A 15,578-nucleotide genomic window follows, 5' to 3' on the forward strand; every position below is an offset into this window, starting at 1 on the left:
GTTTGCTGTGGGGTGAGTCTGATAACAACATTGTGCTGCCAGAAAGTGCAGTTCCGATAAACAGTAGCTAGATCGGTAGCAAACACAGCAGTTTTGCATGGGACAGAAAACAGGCAAAATTGATGCAGAGTATGGTTCTGTGTTGTGTTTAATTTAGTTTAACTGGGGGCTGCTTCTACTAGAGGCTGTCACCAATTCTGCTCAGAATCTAGGGGTTATGCAGTTTTATGACGGATTCCTTCCATTTGCAAAGCCACTGAAAGGCTAATTAACCTCGTTTTTTCTTCTAGTTTGTCCTCCCGAACAGTAATCTCAAACTCAGCTTCTGTCTGTGTGAGCACTAGATCAGATGTAAGGGAAGGGTAAGAACAGGATCACGTCTTCTAGCAGTAGCCTGCAGTCAGCTAAGGTGGAACCCAGCACAAAATTGCACTTTGGTATTTGGGGACATCTGGGAAGCAATCAAAAAAAAGTACAGCCTTTTGATTTCCTTAATTTGCTGTGGTTATTTTTTCATTTTTTTTTAAGCTTATCAAATGTTGTCAGCTAACAGAAGCTTCTCTCCATAATCCCATTTGTTGTCAAGGGAGCATCTTGGTTGTTCTGCCTAGGACACCCCTTAAGGGGATCAGTGCTTTCTTATTTTGGAAGTATTTTGCCTGAGGTTAATCATAAACATAGCGCTCTCAGCGAAATAGAACTTTCCCAGATGGCTGTCAAATGGATAAACGACAAGCATCACTTCTAGTGCTTCCCGTTGTGCTTTGCTCCAGTGATTTATAAGAATGTTGATAAATAACTGGAGTCTGAGCTTCCTTGGTTATTGAAAGTGTCATAAAGGCAATAAATTTTCTGAGGTATGGTATTTGCCTTGTTCCCTGCTGTCATTATTCAGATGTTCCAGTACTTGTGGTGGTTGTGTTGGACCATCAACATCTGCAGCTGATGTTGGAGCTGCCTTGTATTTTGGGAGTACCTTGCTTCCCCAGGGGACAGAGACTGTGGCCTTTATAAAGAGCAGTGACAACATCCAGTGGTGGCACTAAGGAATCACACACATCAGTCCACAGGAGTCTTATTTGCAGAATACCCAGCAGGAAGGTAGTTCAATACTTACGTAATTCTTGGCTTAAAGCCCTGTTGTTACACAACAATTGTTGTAAACCAGTCTAAGGCCTTGCCTTTCCCCCAGCTGCGGGTCCCACACCCTCAGTGGCATCACTGCAGTTGTGGCTTCAGGGGAAGCCACTCCTGCCTGCCCAGCCACAGGGAACTAATTGGTGTTTTCCAAGGTTAAATTATGCGTGGACTCTGTGCGCTGACCCAAATCACTGCTTGCCTGCAACAACACTGATAGGGGTTGAGGCAAGAGAAGTGAAAGAGTGGGAGGCAGGACATCCTCCTTCACTGGCAGCTCAGCTGCCTCGGGAGTCGCATCCTGTCTATCCGGCTGCTTTGGTAAGGTTTCCTGGGGCTGTTGCTCCATGAGCACTTCCATGGCAGCTGAGGCAGTTGCTCTTCTTCACCCCACCCATCATTCCTGCTCCTGAACCTCCTTCCCCCTCCTTGGAACTGCTTGTGTGGTTGTGCATGAATTGGACAGGAGGGGACACAGCTACTCTGACAAACCTCATCCTTGGAAGACAGCCTGATGGGTGCATGGTGGATTGTTCCTGGCCGTGTAGGCAAGTGTGATGCTGGTGGGACTGTATTTTAAACCTTTAGTATTTTTAAATTCACATGCTTCCCTTCCTCCTTTCAAGCACAAACTTGCCTTCCAGCGCCGTTCTTAAAACAGCGGCAGCAAGGGGGTGGCATATTTGCCAACGGGTCCTGAGCTGGGCAAGGGCTGTGGGGTGGTGCACAGCCCCAGCTGAGCAGCTGGCAGCAAGGGGTGCTGGTGCAGGACCACTGTGTTCCTGCTGCTGTTCTTCAAATGCCCTACCTGGACCCACTGTTGGAGCTCTCCCCTCTTGTCTGCTGAAGCCTGGGATGTGCGTTTCATGGCTTTCAGCTGGAAGAACCTCGGCAGAAGACTAGAAAGAAAAGGGTCAGTTATACTTGCTCCTATCTCTTGCTCAGCAGTGGAGTCTGCAGGTCTTCTACATCTCCCAAATGTGCACTGAGGACCCAGGGAAAGGAATGCCTGGATTCAGACAGCATTCACTGTGGGGTTGTCTGGGGCAGGCGGAGATTTCAGGCCCCTCAAAGGTCCCAAAGTTTCTTCAAGCCTGAATTCACTAACTCAGGTTTGCCTGAAGCATGGGCTGGGCAAGTCAGGCCTCTGTCAGCACCCGGAGGTGCCCTTGAAGCTGTCACTTGTGGAGTTTGCTGGAGTTTCTTACTTGGTGTTCAAGACATCAACTGAGTTTTGGGGCTAGGATAGCTCTACTTAAACCTGTCAGTTCTGTGAGACTGGAAATCCTGCAGGGAGGGTCCCAGAGACCCTGGCCCCAATGAGCCCAAGCTTTAGCCATTTTTTCTATATGTGCAGCACCTTGTCACCCCGGCATGCCGGCCTGGCACCTCCTCCTCATACCAAACAGGTTGTTTTGGCCAGGCATGGCACCCGTTTTGCACCACACAACCTGAGGTTCTACAATTTGTATTCTGCAGGGTCCTGTTCTGTCAGAGGAACTGACAATTTTTAATTAACACAGCTGATGTGCTGTAACGCCGAGACACGAGGGCTGAGACAAGAGCAGCAGGTCATCTAATTGCTCTGGCTTTGGCAGGTTGTGTCTCAGCCATCGCATTACTTGCAGCGTGGTTCTGTTGAACATGACCATAGCTGTCATCATTCATTTGTTCTGACACCTCATTTTTCCGTGCTGTCTGTACCAAGAGTGAGAACTTGCTGATAATGCTTAATGTTTTCCTCTTGCATCACGGCTGTTTGTTTTTGACCAGAGCTGTCAAGCAAAACGGAAGCCTCTGCAGCTGCTCCAGTCAGATGGCAAACAGTGCTGGAGGGAGGGTTGTGCACGATGCATCCCAGGTTATTGACAAAATATGTGCGCAAGCCTTGTCCTTGCTGCTTAACTAGGGAGGGAACTAACCCAGATACCAGTTCCTTCACCAGAGACACAGCCAACATCTCCCAAAAGCGCTGCAGGAGAACTTTTCTGAGGGTCATACTGCCAGGAAGGCAATGCCTGCTCTTCTGAGGCTGGAGCCTCCGTACCTGCTACAGACTAGGAGAAGTCTGGCTGGAAAGCTGCCTGGAGGAGAGGGACCTGGGGGTGTTGGTTGACAGCGACTGAACATGAGCCAGCAGTGGCCCAGGTGGCCAAGAAGGCCAATGGCATCTTGGCTTGGATCAGAAACGGCGTGACCAGCAGGTCCAGGGAGGTTATTCTCCCTCTGCACTTGGCACTGGTGAGACCGCTCCTCGAATCCTGTGTTCAGTTCTGGGCCCCTCACCACAAGAAGGATGTTGAGGCTCTGGAGCGAGTCCAGAGAAGAGCAACAAAGCTGGTGAGGGGGCTGGAGAACAGGCCTTATGAAGAACGGCTGAGAGAGCTGCTGGGGTTGTTTAGCCTGGAGAAGAGGAGGCTGAGGGGAGACCTTATTGCTCCCTACAACTATCTGAAAGGAGGTTGTAGAGAAGAAGGTGCTGGCCTCTTCTCCCAAGTGACAGGGGACAGGACGAGAGGGAATGGCCTCAAGCTTCGCCGGGGAGATTTAGGCTCAACATAAGGAAAAAATATTTCACGGAAAGGGTCATTGGGCGCTGGAACAGGCTGCCCAGGGAGGTGGTTGATTCACCTTCCCTGGAGGTGTTTAAGGGACAGGTGGATGAGGTGCTGAGGGGCATGGTTTAGTGATTGATAGGAATGGTTGGACTCGATGATCTGGTGGGTCTTTTCCAACCTGGTGATTTGGTGATTCTGTGATTCTACGATTCTATGAATTAATAAAGTTCCAGTCTGGATGGAAATTTAACTCCCTGCCCAGAGCTGCACTCTGGGTGAGTCCTGACCCTGAGCACAAGGTTCTTGGCCAAGTGAAGCCACAGGTTGGAGGCAGCTGGCTGGCATCTCCTAGACTGTTGGCCACAAATAATAGATTGTCCCATACACTGACCAAGAGGACAACGTCCAATTGTGACTTCCAGAGCTCCAAGGAAGGTGAATATTCTAGCCTCTTTCCCTTGGCTATCACCATCTAATAACTGCATGTGACTTTGGACCCTGCACTGACCAGTCTGAGCTGGGTAAATCTCACAGCTTAGCCCTCAGTAAGGTGGCTTTTCACAAATCCCTGCAGCTTGTATTGAGCACTGGTTTCTCAATTTACTGTAACCCTTGGGTGCCGGGGTAGCAAAGGCATCTCAGTTGTCCACGGGGAAACTGGAAGGCTAGGCTGTGATGTTGCCTGGTACCATCTTAAGGAGCAGAAGAGTGGGTAACGCACCTGCCAGCACCTCAGCACAGCTTGGGAGGACAGGACCTGGGGCGTCCCGGTTCCTTCTGTCACTGCACGGGGAGAGCTTGAGGTGTGTAGGTCTGACAGGAGGCTCCAGCTGTCCCCTGCCTGTGCTGGGACCTGACCCTCAGCATCCAGCTGATCCCGAGAGAGCCAGGCGCTTGTTTTCTTCACGTTGTGTTCTTTCATTCATGAGTTGTGATTTACCTGTTCTTTTTTCTCTCAGGAGCCCCTTGGTGCAGTACAGCCTGAGGGGTTTTAGGTTCTGCTCATGCTCCACCGTCCTCTGTCTCCTCTCTGGCTTCTCAGGGTGTTTCAATTCCAAACTTCATGAATGACTCTCACATACAGAATCACCAACATCTGAGTTGTTTTTACCTCTAAGACTGGAGCAGTTTGAAGGAAGAGATTATTTGCTATAAGTTACTAACCTATTATATATTTGAATAGTATGTATAGTGTTTGAGAACTAAAACATAGGATTAGCTTGAATAATAACTTTCAGCCAGCGCGTGCCTGAATACTTACGCTTACATAAGGAATTTTAACAGGGCTGCAGTTAGAAAGAATGGGAAAGAATGTGACTGTATCCAATTAAGCCAAATACCAAGGACTAGCACAATGATAAGAGAAAGAAGAACCAGCTAGGACCAGATGCAGCCTTGAAGAAGTGCCCAAGGAGTCTAAGAGCATGTGCAAGAAGGAGAGTTGAAAAGTTCAGCTGTGAGGAAGAAAGATCTACAGCCTTCATCCCAAGACCCCTGAAGAAGACCCCCAGAGGGCAGGGCTCATGCAGCAAGGCGAGGGAATCTATGTAAATAATTCTGGGAATTGATTATAATAGACATACCTGTTTCAGGAAAAGTGATGAATATGGATGCTCTGACTGTATATTGCCTTGCACACACATTAGGTGGCGTGACCCCCTGCATGCCTGATGTCGCATTAAAGGATACCTTAATAATCAAATTGGCATTGAATATTGAGTCTGGCTTTTCACTGCATCAAGCTGAAAAGTGCTGCCCACCCTATACACGCTGCTCTGTGAAGGACAGTGAGCCTGGAAGTTCTAGTGTTGCCAGCGGGGGGATGTTTTGCCACCTCGAGTGAGGGGACACTCTGCTTTCCTGCTGATGCGAGGAGCCCAGGTGTCAGAACAGGTCATAGAATCACAGAATGATTGAGCTTGGAAAAGACCTCTAAGATAACATTAAGTTCAACCATCGGGCCAACACCACTGTGCCCCCTAAACCATGTCCCAGATTGCTGGGTCTATGCTTTTTTTTGAACAACTCCAGGGACGGTGACTCCACCGCTTCCCTGGGCAGCCTCTGCCAATGCTTCATCACTCTGTCAGTAAAGAGCTTTTTCCTAATACCCAATATAAAACTCCCCTGGCACAACTTGAGGCTATTTCTTCTTGTCCTATCACTTGTTACTTGGGAGAAGAGACCAGCACCTGCCTGGCTACAACCTCCTTTCCAGGAGCTGCAGCGAGTGATAAGGTCTCCCCTCAACCTCCTTTTCTCCAGGCTAAACAACCGCAGTTCTCTCAGCTGCCCCTCTTAATGGCTTGTTCTCCAGACCCTTCACCAGCTTCATTGCCCTCCTCTGGACACGCTCCAGCAACACGATGTCCTTCTTGCAGTGACTTTGCCCAGCAAGGTCATGCAGAAGTGAAGGGAGCTCAACATTCTGCACCTCTTCTGTTTGAGATCAGTGCAGTGCATGTTGCCTACATCAAAAAAACTGCTGTATAGTCAAGGTCAACACCAGCAGTTCTGAGCTTGCCCATCAGGTTTCAGCCACAGCTAGGAGAGCACCACCGTCCAGCTGTTGCAACAGCTGGAGCTGCAAGGGGAAGCAAGGGGAAGGTGTCTTCTGCTGAGCTCCTGCTGCACAGGAGGGAATTCCCTCACAGTAGTGAGCTTGTCTGCCTCATCTGAAGCTCGTGTAAAAGCTGAGGAAGGATGTCAGTCCCCTAAAGGAGCCAAATATGTACAGAACTGATTTAGGGAAATTAAACAACCTGGTCTCAAAACTGCACAACACTGAGCAATCCCCCATGCTCAGGAAGCAAAGCAGCGTAGAAAACGCTACACCCAGACCTGTCAATCCACAGGACACGCTCCACAAGCAGCAGTTTCATGAGGAAATTTTGTCCCTCGTTGAGGCAGCTCAGTGAGACGGGCTCTTCACTTTTCTTTTTTTTTTGATGCTTAAAGCACTAGCAGACACAACTCAGTTTCATGTTGGCACTTTTACTAGCAACCATCCCTCCAGGGCTCTTTCCATCCCCCAGCTGTAGAATGTGAATAACGAGGATGTTGGTTTTCAAGAGGTTTGATGGCATTCCCAGTTCTGAGAAGCAAACCCCACACAGCACCCCAGCCAGCAGTCACCTCCAGGGATATCACACCTTACCCCCCCTTTGCAGGTGACCCTCCAAGTCTCGCCTCGTCCCTGTCCTTCCTCAGACAGGCTCCATTTTTCTTCACCTTTCACCAGTGAGAGCAAACCTGGGCCACCCATGCAGGTGTCCAGCCCCTGGGGGCTCCTGGAGCTTCAGCATGAGCAGATGAGCTGGGCTGCCCAGCGGGGCTAGGACCAGCCTGGGGGGTGCAGCAGGGTGAGCTGGACCCAGCTCCAAAGCCGAGGCAGCTTCCCCTAATTTCTCATTTCTAAGCTCAGCAGCAGCTGCCCCAGGTTGCGTTGCTCCCGTAGATGTGCCTTATGCTTCCGTGCTCCTCCTGGTGTGCCGTTCCTGCTAGTGCCTTAAGTGTAAGGTCTTGCCAGACTAACCTGATCGCCTTCTATGACAAAGTGACTCGGCTGCTGGATGAGGGAAAGGCTGTGGATGTATCTTCCTGGACTTCAGCAAAGCCTTTGACACAGTTTCTCACAGCATTCTGCTTGAGAAACTGTCAGCCTCTGGCCTGGACAGGCGCACACTCTCCTGGGTGGAAAACTGGTTGGATGGCCGGGCCCAGAGAGTGGTGGTAAATGGTGTGAAATCCAGCTGGAGGCCAGTGACAAGTGGGGTTCCCCAGGGCTCAGTGCTGGGTCCAGCCCTGTTCAATGTCTTCATCAATGACCTGGATGAAGGCATCGAGTGCACCCTTAGCAAGTTTGCGGACGACACTAAGCTGGGTGGAAGTGTTGATCTGCTGGAGGGTCGGGAGGCTCTGCAAAGGGATCTGAACAGGCTGGACCGCTGGGCAGAGTCCAATGGCATGAGGTTTAACAAGGCCAAATGCCGGGTCCTGCACTTGGGGCACAACAACCCTGTGCAGTGCTACAGACTGGGAGAAGTCTGGCTAGAAAGCTGCCTGGAGGAGAGGGACCTGGGGGTGTTGGTTGACAGCGACTGAACATGAGCCAGCAGTGGCCCAGGTGGCCAAGAAGGCCAATGGCATCTTGGCTTGGATCAGAAACGGCGTGACCAGCAGGTCCAGGGAGGTTATTCTCCCTCTGTACTCGGCACTGGTGAGACCGCTCCTTGAATCCTGTGTTCAGTTCCGGGCCCCTCACCACAAGAAGGATGTTGAGGCTCTGGAACGAGTCCAGAGAAGAGCAACAAAGCTGGTGAAGGGGCTGGAGAACAGGCCTTACGAGGAGCGGCTGAGAGAGCTGGGGTTGTTTAGACTGGAGAAGTGGAGGCTGAGGGGAGACCTCATTGCTCTCTACAACTACCTGAAAGGAGGTTGTGGAGAGGAGGGTGCTGGCCTCTTCTCCCAAGTGACAGGGGACAGGACGAGAGGGAATCACAGAATCACAGAATCACAGAATAACCAGGTTGGAAGAGACCCACCGGATCATCGAGTCCAACCGTTCCCATCAAACACTAAACCATATCCCTCAGCACCTCATCCACCCGTCCCTTAAACACCTCCAGGGAAGGTGACTCAACCACCTCCCTGGGCAGCCTGTTCCAGTGCCCAGTGACCCTTTAGATGAAAATTTTTTTCCTGATGTCAAGACTTAACCTCCCCTGGCGGAGCTTGAGGTCATTCCCTCTTGTCCTGTCCCCTGTCACTTGGGAGAAGAGGCCAGCACCCTCCTCTCTACAACCTCCTTTCAGGTAGTTGTAGAGAGCAATGAGGTCTCCCCTCAGCCTCCTCTTCTCCAGGCTAAACAACCCCAGCTCTCTCAGCCGTTCCTCATAAGGCCTGTTCTCCAGCCCCCTCACCAGCTTTGTTGCTCTTCTCTGGACTCGCTCCAGAGCCTCAACGTCCTTCTTGTGGTGAGGGGCCCAGAACTGAACACAGGATTCGAGGAGCGGTCTCACCAGTGCCGAGTACAGAGGGAGAATAACCTCCCTGGACCTGCTGGTCACGCCGTTTCTGATACAAGCCAAGATGCCATTGGCCTTCTTGGCCACCTGTGCCCATAAAGTGGCTTGCGATGGAAAGAGAGAGAATAAGGAGAAAGATGGGGAGAAAAGGGAAGAAAAGGCGTTTATAGCTACCACCATGGGTCCACAGACGTCTGGCATCTCTGGGCGTCCCAGTCCAGAAGTCATTCCACTGCTCTGTCTTTGATGGTTTAGGGGTTGACAGGAATGTTTGGACTCAATGTGTCTTTTCCAACCTAGTGATTCTGTGATCGTTGTGATCTCACGGTGCTCCAGCGCTGTCTTTGATGTTAGTCAGTACACCTGTGACCCTCCTTTGCCTGTGGAGATGTGTCAGTCTCCACCTAGCAGGCCACACGTGCCAAGAGAGAGGCGTCTGCAGGTCTCCTCCCCTTGCCCCTGTGCTCCCCCTGGAGGTGGTGGTCGGCCTGGGGTCTCCCGGTTGTCATCATCACCTTGCCCACATGCTCTGTTGGGGTATGGGTCTGTGGTAAGTCCCGTCATTAATTTTCCTTTTCCTCCTTGCTTCACGGATCTTTCACAATGAGAGGGAGCAGGGAGGCTTGGAGACAGGTACAAAACTTTTTTGAGATAAGGAGGTAGGTACAGGTAGTTAGGTACAAAGCATTTGTTCCGTACCAGCCTTGGCCGTTTTCGTAAGGGCTGCATCTGTGATTTAGAGTCACGTTCTGAGGAAAATTTCTGATGAGAAAATGTTGAGGCAGAAATTGATCCTTTGACCAACCCTTACAGGCGCTCCTTCATCAACCTCAGTGGGAAAACACTGGATTTCATCTGACCAGGTCTCTGCAGACATCCCAGTCTTCAAAGACAGAGGTCTCCAAAGTGGTGTGTGCGAGACAAGACAAAGTTCAAGTGGGGTGCAGAAAGTATTTCACCTTTTTTTCTACACCAGAGTGTAGGGGGTTTGTATAGTTTTACAAGGCACGTAGCCATAAAAATCATAGCACGGTTTGGGTTGGAAGGGACCTTAAAGATCATCCAGTTCCAAGCCCCCTGCCATGGGCAGGGACACCTCCCACCAGACCAGGCTGCCCAAGGCCCCATCCAGCCTGGCCTTGAACACCTCCAGGGATGGGGCAGCCACAGCTTCCCTGGGCAACCTGTGCCAGTGCCTCACCACCCTCAGAGTGAAGAAATTCCTCTTCAGGTCTAGCCTAAATCTGCCCCTCTCACTTTATACCTGTTTCCCGTCATTGTATCACCACAAGCCTTTGTGAACAGCCCCTCCCCAGCTTTCCTGTAGCCCCTTCAGATACCGGAAGGTTGCTATAAGGTCTCCTTGGAGCCTTCTCTTCTCCAGGCTGAACAACCCCAACTCTTTCAGCCTGTCCGTGAGCCCCCTGATCATCCTTGTAGCCCCCTCTGGACCCATTCCAACAGTCCCATATCCTTCTTACGCTGAGGATTCCAGACACAGGACACAGGAAGGCATTTGTACAATAGGAGACAATTTATAAATAAGTTTTGGGGCACATGCTCAAAAACATTTTACTGATAGGAGCGTGTGATCAGAGGGAAGTTTGGAGACCACTGTTCTAATAAAAGCAAGATCTTCAAAGGCAGCTTTATACCTTCTGTTTTTAAAGACACCACCAGTGTCTTAGAACCAAAGTCAGGCTGATGAGTAGGTGCACTGAGCCACATCATCCTCTAGTAAGGGCAACAGCTCCTCAGTGCTGGTGTCACGGAGACCATTCCCAGTCCATGGACTGGGATCACAGTGGTTCATAATGGAACAGCCCCCGGAAGCCCCAGTGGCCTGCTCCAGCTTCCCTCCCAGTCCTGCAGGGCAGGCAGCCTCACGCAGCTCATCTCTGACACACCTACATCAGCAGGGAGAAGACCACAGAGCCTGCCTGCCTCCAATCCCAGGCTTCTCCTCTGCAATCCAGCCATCAGCCATTAAGAAACCCTCCTGCGCCAGGAATCCCTGTTAGGCCGCCTACTTACACTCAGCCAGCCCTGCCCAAAGCTGTCGGCTAAAGGCTCTGTCCCCTCTTCCAATTTCAGCTTCTACTTCAAAGTCCACTTCCAGATTTCTCTGCAAAGTCCCTTTACAAAGCCACCAAAACTAAACAGCAGCACACGATCAAAAGATTAAGAACATCAATCTTTATTCCAAACAAGACAGAACTACAGAACACCTGTAATCCTTCCACTCATATTTTATGGAAAACCAGAAAAACTCTGGAGACACTGACTTACTATGCAAACTATAACAATCAGGGGTAGGGTGACAGCACTTGCTAGAGGTGAGCGTTTAGAATAAAAAACTTAAACTAAAAAGTTAAGATTTAAAAGCCAGCTTCCATTTCTGATGCTCAGCTTTTGCCTTCAGGGTTTCTTGCTTAGCAACAAAAGCAAAAAATAAAAAGCCTGCTTTAGAACAGCAAGTAGGAAGAAACAGAAGATGTAATCATACAAAGAAGCAAGAGTTTAATATGGTCTCATGCGGCTTGATGGGGGTGGTGCGCGATTTGGAGGAGTAATTGCTATATCCAGGTAGTCTCCTATTTGGAATTTCTGAGACTGCAATGTCATGGAATCATCCGTGCCCTTCCTGCCCGACATGGTACTGCCGATCTCCTTCACCCTGCAAACAAGAGAAGAAAGGCAAGTTCGTTATCAGAGGCAAATCTCTCCAGGTGTCCAAAACACAACATATCAGCACGTAACAACCTTCCCATGCCACCCTTTGCACTGCGTTCAGCATTCAGCCATTTACATAGTTTTTTCTCTCCGGTACCAGGTGCACCAAGAAAAGCTACACCGAGTCCTCTTTCTGATGGGGCAGAGGGATGGGGGAACCTTCTACCGTATTCAGTTAAATACTAGAAAGAATCTCTTGCCCCCTTCTGTAGGGACACAGAACAAGACCCTTCAGATAACAGAGCAGGACTGTGGCTGGTTGCTGACCAAAGTTAGCTCACGCTGTTCTTGGAGATGGATACCTGCAACAAGATCACTGCTGAAACTCAAATGCAAGTGCGGACACAAGACCTACTGCATCTCATATCACCCGGAACAAAACTTTATCTCAAGCTGTAGGCCCATGTTCTGGTTGGTTGCCAAAGCGGCAACCAAAGCCTTCAAGCACCCAGGTTCACCATTTTGGGAACACGCCAACAACGATGGCCACCGCACAAAGTTTAGAGTTTGCAGTGGTCATCATATAGTCCAGTATCAAAAAATTTCCGGTAGTCAGAAATCTGATATGTGGGTTCTGAACTTTAAAATCAATGTTAAAAATAGATAATTTACTGCTCCGATGCCTAACGTCCTCTATTAACGCAGAGAAGAAATGCCGTTTACCTATACCCAGGCCTCTTGAGATCTGTGAAAACAATTGCAAAGTTGAAGTGCGTGCCCTTCTTCCGTGCTTCCGGATAAACTTCCTTCACCAAGCTGGTCAGCTCTTTCAGAGTCGCATCCATCCTAGATTAAACAAACAAAGCAAACTGGTTCACATTCCCAAAAGCAACAAGAATAAAAAAAGAAGCTTGCCCAAACCCACCTAAGATAGAATCAATACATTGCTACAACTTGACCGTAGAGTTCCTTGCCTTCCCATACTGTTGGTGCGTGAAGATAAGCAAGATCTTGCATTGCAGCTAAACAGCAAGCAATTGATTTCATAACTACACCTTCCACACAATGCATTTTGGTCTAAGGATGAAGTGACAACAAGTTGCTGTGGTTATTGATTGTTAACGCCTGGGACAATTCACCACTGGAGCTTCTAGTATTACAGTAAATTGGAAGCTAGTTAAGAAATCTCTTCACCTCTGTAGACATTTCAACATCTGCTTTTCCAGTTCTCTCAGAAGAGATACCATTGAAGCAGTGGGGGCTTATTTTTCTTGAATGCATTAATGCATTTATACAATGAACAGTGTAAGAGTTTCCTCACCTCACAGGTATGTTAAAATAATTTCTTGAATATTGGAGGAAACGTAAGAAAAAAGTTTTCCATTTCTGCCCTAACAGGCAGCACTTCTCCTTTTCCCAGACTTCAACCAGACCAAAGCCAAAATTCAATTCTAGAATTTCAAGAACAAAAGTCATCATGACTAAAGCAACTCTAATTCTACAGGCTGTGCATTCATTCCAAACCTCAAGCAACTAAGGAGCAGTGTGTTGACACACAATGCCCTGAGATGAAGCTGTGTTCCCATGGATGCCACGTCTAAGTCGCAGTGGTCACAGCCAGGAGTGCTGTTTCTGCAGCAGCTGCCATCCCCGGTGGAAATGCCAGACATGGAAACCTCCCCACAGCTCCTGCTCTAAAGGAGGTGCAGTGAGCTCCCTCTCCAACACAGCCTGCAGCCCCATCCAGGCACAGGACCCTGGCTGCCTCTGAGGTCCAGGCCACCACCTGGCACTCACCAGGTGTAGATCTGCAGCTCGCTGGAGGGCACATTGCCACGGGAGAACTCATCCATGCGGTGGTGGCGCCCGTTGTTGGTGGTGAAGACTCGAAGCAGCAGAGGGCATGTCTGCAGGGAGAGGGGAAGAGAATGAGAGGGGAGAATCCTGTCAGTCCCACCAAACCCCTCTCCCCCTGTCCCATACCTCCGGCCCCTCTCCCCTCCTTCTATCCTTCTCCCCATCCTCCCACCTGGTCCTCTCCCTCCCATCCCTCCATTCCTCCCTCTCCCACCCCTTCTCTTCCCTCTCCCCTAACATCCCTCCCTCTCCTCCATCCCTTCCTTCCCTCTCCCCTGCCAGTCCCATCTCTCCCCTCTCCCAGCCCCATCTCTCCCCCATCCCAATCCTTCCCTCTACCCCATCCCTCTTCTTCTGTCCCTCCCTACCCAGTCCCATCCCTCCCCTCCCTCTCCCCTCATCCCATCCCTCCTTTCCCAGTCCCATCCTTCCCCTCTCTCCCACCCTCCTCTTTCTCTCACCCTTCCCTCTTCCCCCATGCTTTCCCCTCCCTCTCTCCTCGGCCTGTCCCATCCTTCCCTCTCCCCTCCCAGCGCTATCGCTCCCCTCCCTCTTCCCCCCATCCCTCTCCTCCCGCCCCTTCCTTCCCTCCCCCTCCCAGTTCCATCCTCCCCCCCTCACCCCCCATCCCGTCCCGTCCCATCGTCCCGTGCCGCCCCCCGCCAGGCCCCCCGAGGCCTCACGGCTCCGCCATTCCCTCTCCCCCCTCCCTCCTCCCCGCGGTGCACACCCCGCCTCTCCCGCTAAGAGGTCGCACCTCCCCACCCCACCCCGAGCACCTTTTCGCGGTCGATCGGCTTCTCCGGCTCCTTCTTAATCTCCTCCTGCGTGACGCGCGACTCCACCGCCATCTTGTCCCGACGCCCAAACACCCGCCCCGCCCGGAAGTCCCGCCGCGCGCGCCGGGTCTCGCGAGAGGAGGGGCGGGGCTATATGGGGTCGTTTGGAAATGTGGGCGTGGCTTGTGTGTGGGCGCGGCCACGCGGGTCTATGTGGAATGTGGGCGTGGATCGTGGGGAGTGGGCGGGGCTGCGGGGCGGGGGGAGGGGGAGGCGAATCGTTTGGTTTGAAAAGAGGTTTGAGATTGAGTCCAACAGTAACTGTCTGCTACTAAGTCACAGAATCATAGAATCACCAGGTTGGAAAGGAACCACCGGATCATCGAGTCCAACCATTCCATCAATCACTAAACCATGGCCCTTAGCACCTCCTCCACCCGTGCCTTAAACACCTCCAGGGAAGGTGAATCAACCACCTCCCTGGGCAGCCTCTGCCAGTGCCCAATGACCCTTTCCATGAAATATTTTTTCCTAATGTCAAGCCTGAACTTCCCCTGGCAGAGCTTGAGGCCATTCCCTCTTGTCCTGTCCCCTGTCACTTGGGAGAAGAGGCCAGCACCCTCCTCTCCACAACCTCCTTTCAAGTAGTTGTAGGGAGCAATGAGGTCTCCCCTCAGCCTTCTCTTCTCCAGGCTAAAGAACCCCAGCTCTCTCAGCCGTTCTTCATAAGGCCTGTTCTCCAGCCCCTTCACCAGCTTCGTTGCTCTTCTCTGGACTCTCTCCAGAGCCTCAACATCCTTCTTGTGGTGAGGGGCCCAGAACTGAACACAGTCAAATCATTTGGTTGGAAAAGAGTTTTGAGATGGAGTCCAACAGTACCTGTCTGCTACTAAATCACGTCCCTGAGCACGTCATCTACCAGTCTTTCCAGTACCTTCAAGAGCGGTGGCTCCACCGCTTCCCTGGGCAGCCACTGCCACTGCTTCATCACTCTGTCAGTAAAGAGCTTTTTCCTAATACCCAATCTAAAACTTCCCTGGCACAACTTGGGGCCATTTCTTCTTGTCCTATCACTTGCTGCTTGGAAGAAGAGACCAGCATCTGCCTGGCTACAACCTCCTTTCCAGGAGCTGCGTGGAGTGATAAGGTCTCCCCTCAACCTCCTTTTCTCCAGGCTAAACAACCGCAGTTCTCTCAGCTGCCCCTCTTAACGGCATGTTCTCCAGCCACTTCACCAGCCTCATGAAGAGAGGAGACGTGTGGGGCCAGGGGCTGCCTTGTGATGACCCAGCTCCACCCAGGTTCTGGCAGCTGCCTTGTTCGGAGGCAGTGGGATGGGTAGTAGTTGCCTCACAGGACTTGACATTTTTCTTCCTAAAATATCTGTGATAGTCACTGATCTGAGCAGAGTATCACAGAATCACTAGGTTGGAAAAGACCCACAGGATCATTGAGTCCAAGAGTATCACAGTCTTCAGACTCTGGTTTGTCAGAGGGTAGGTCAGGATGCAGGCTTCTTTCCTTGTTCTGCCTAGTGTTCCATCCAC

General features: G+C 50.9%; 1 protein-coding gene across 1 annotated transcript; it reads right to left on the minus strand.

Annotated features, from left to right (window-relative positions):
• Positions 1 to 10,898: 10,898 nt before the first annotated feature.
• SAP18 (Sin3A associated protein 18) lies at positions 10,899 to 14,169 on the minus strand. The gene is made up of 4 exons (XM_069883429.1): positions 14,032 to 14,169; positions 13,193 to 13,302; positions 12,119 to 12,241; positions 10,899 to 11,399 (listed from the first exon to the last, which is right to left on the minus strand). Exons 1-4 carry the CDS (start codon positions 14,101 to 14,103, stop codon positions 11,243 to 11,245), a joined length of 462 nt encoding a protein of 153 aa, XP_069739530.1. The 5' UTR covers positions 14,104 to 14,169; the 3' UTR covers positions 10,899 to 11,242.
• Positions 14,170 to 15,578: the final 1,409 nt, after the last annotated feature.

Source organism: Phaenicophaeus curvirostris, chromosome 1 (assembly GCF_032191515.1).
Source record: "Phaenicophaeus curvirostris isolate KB17595 chromosome 1, BPBGC_Pcur_1.0, whole genome shotgun sequence".
Lineage (NCBI taxonomy): Eukaryota > Metazoa > Chordata > Aves > Cuculiformes > Cuculidae > Phaenicophaeus > Phaenicophaeus curvirostris.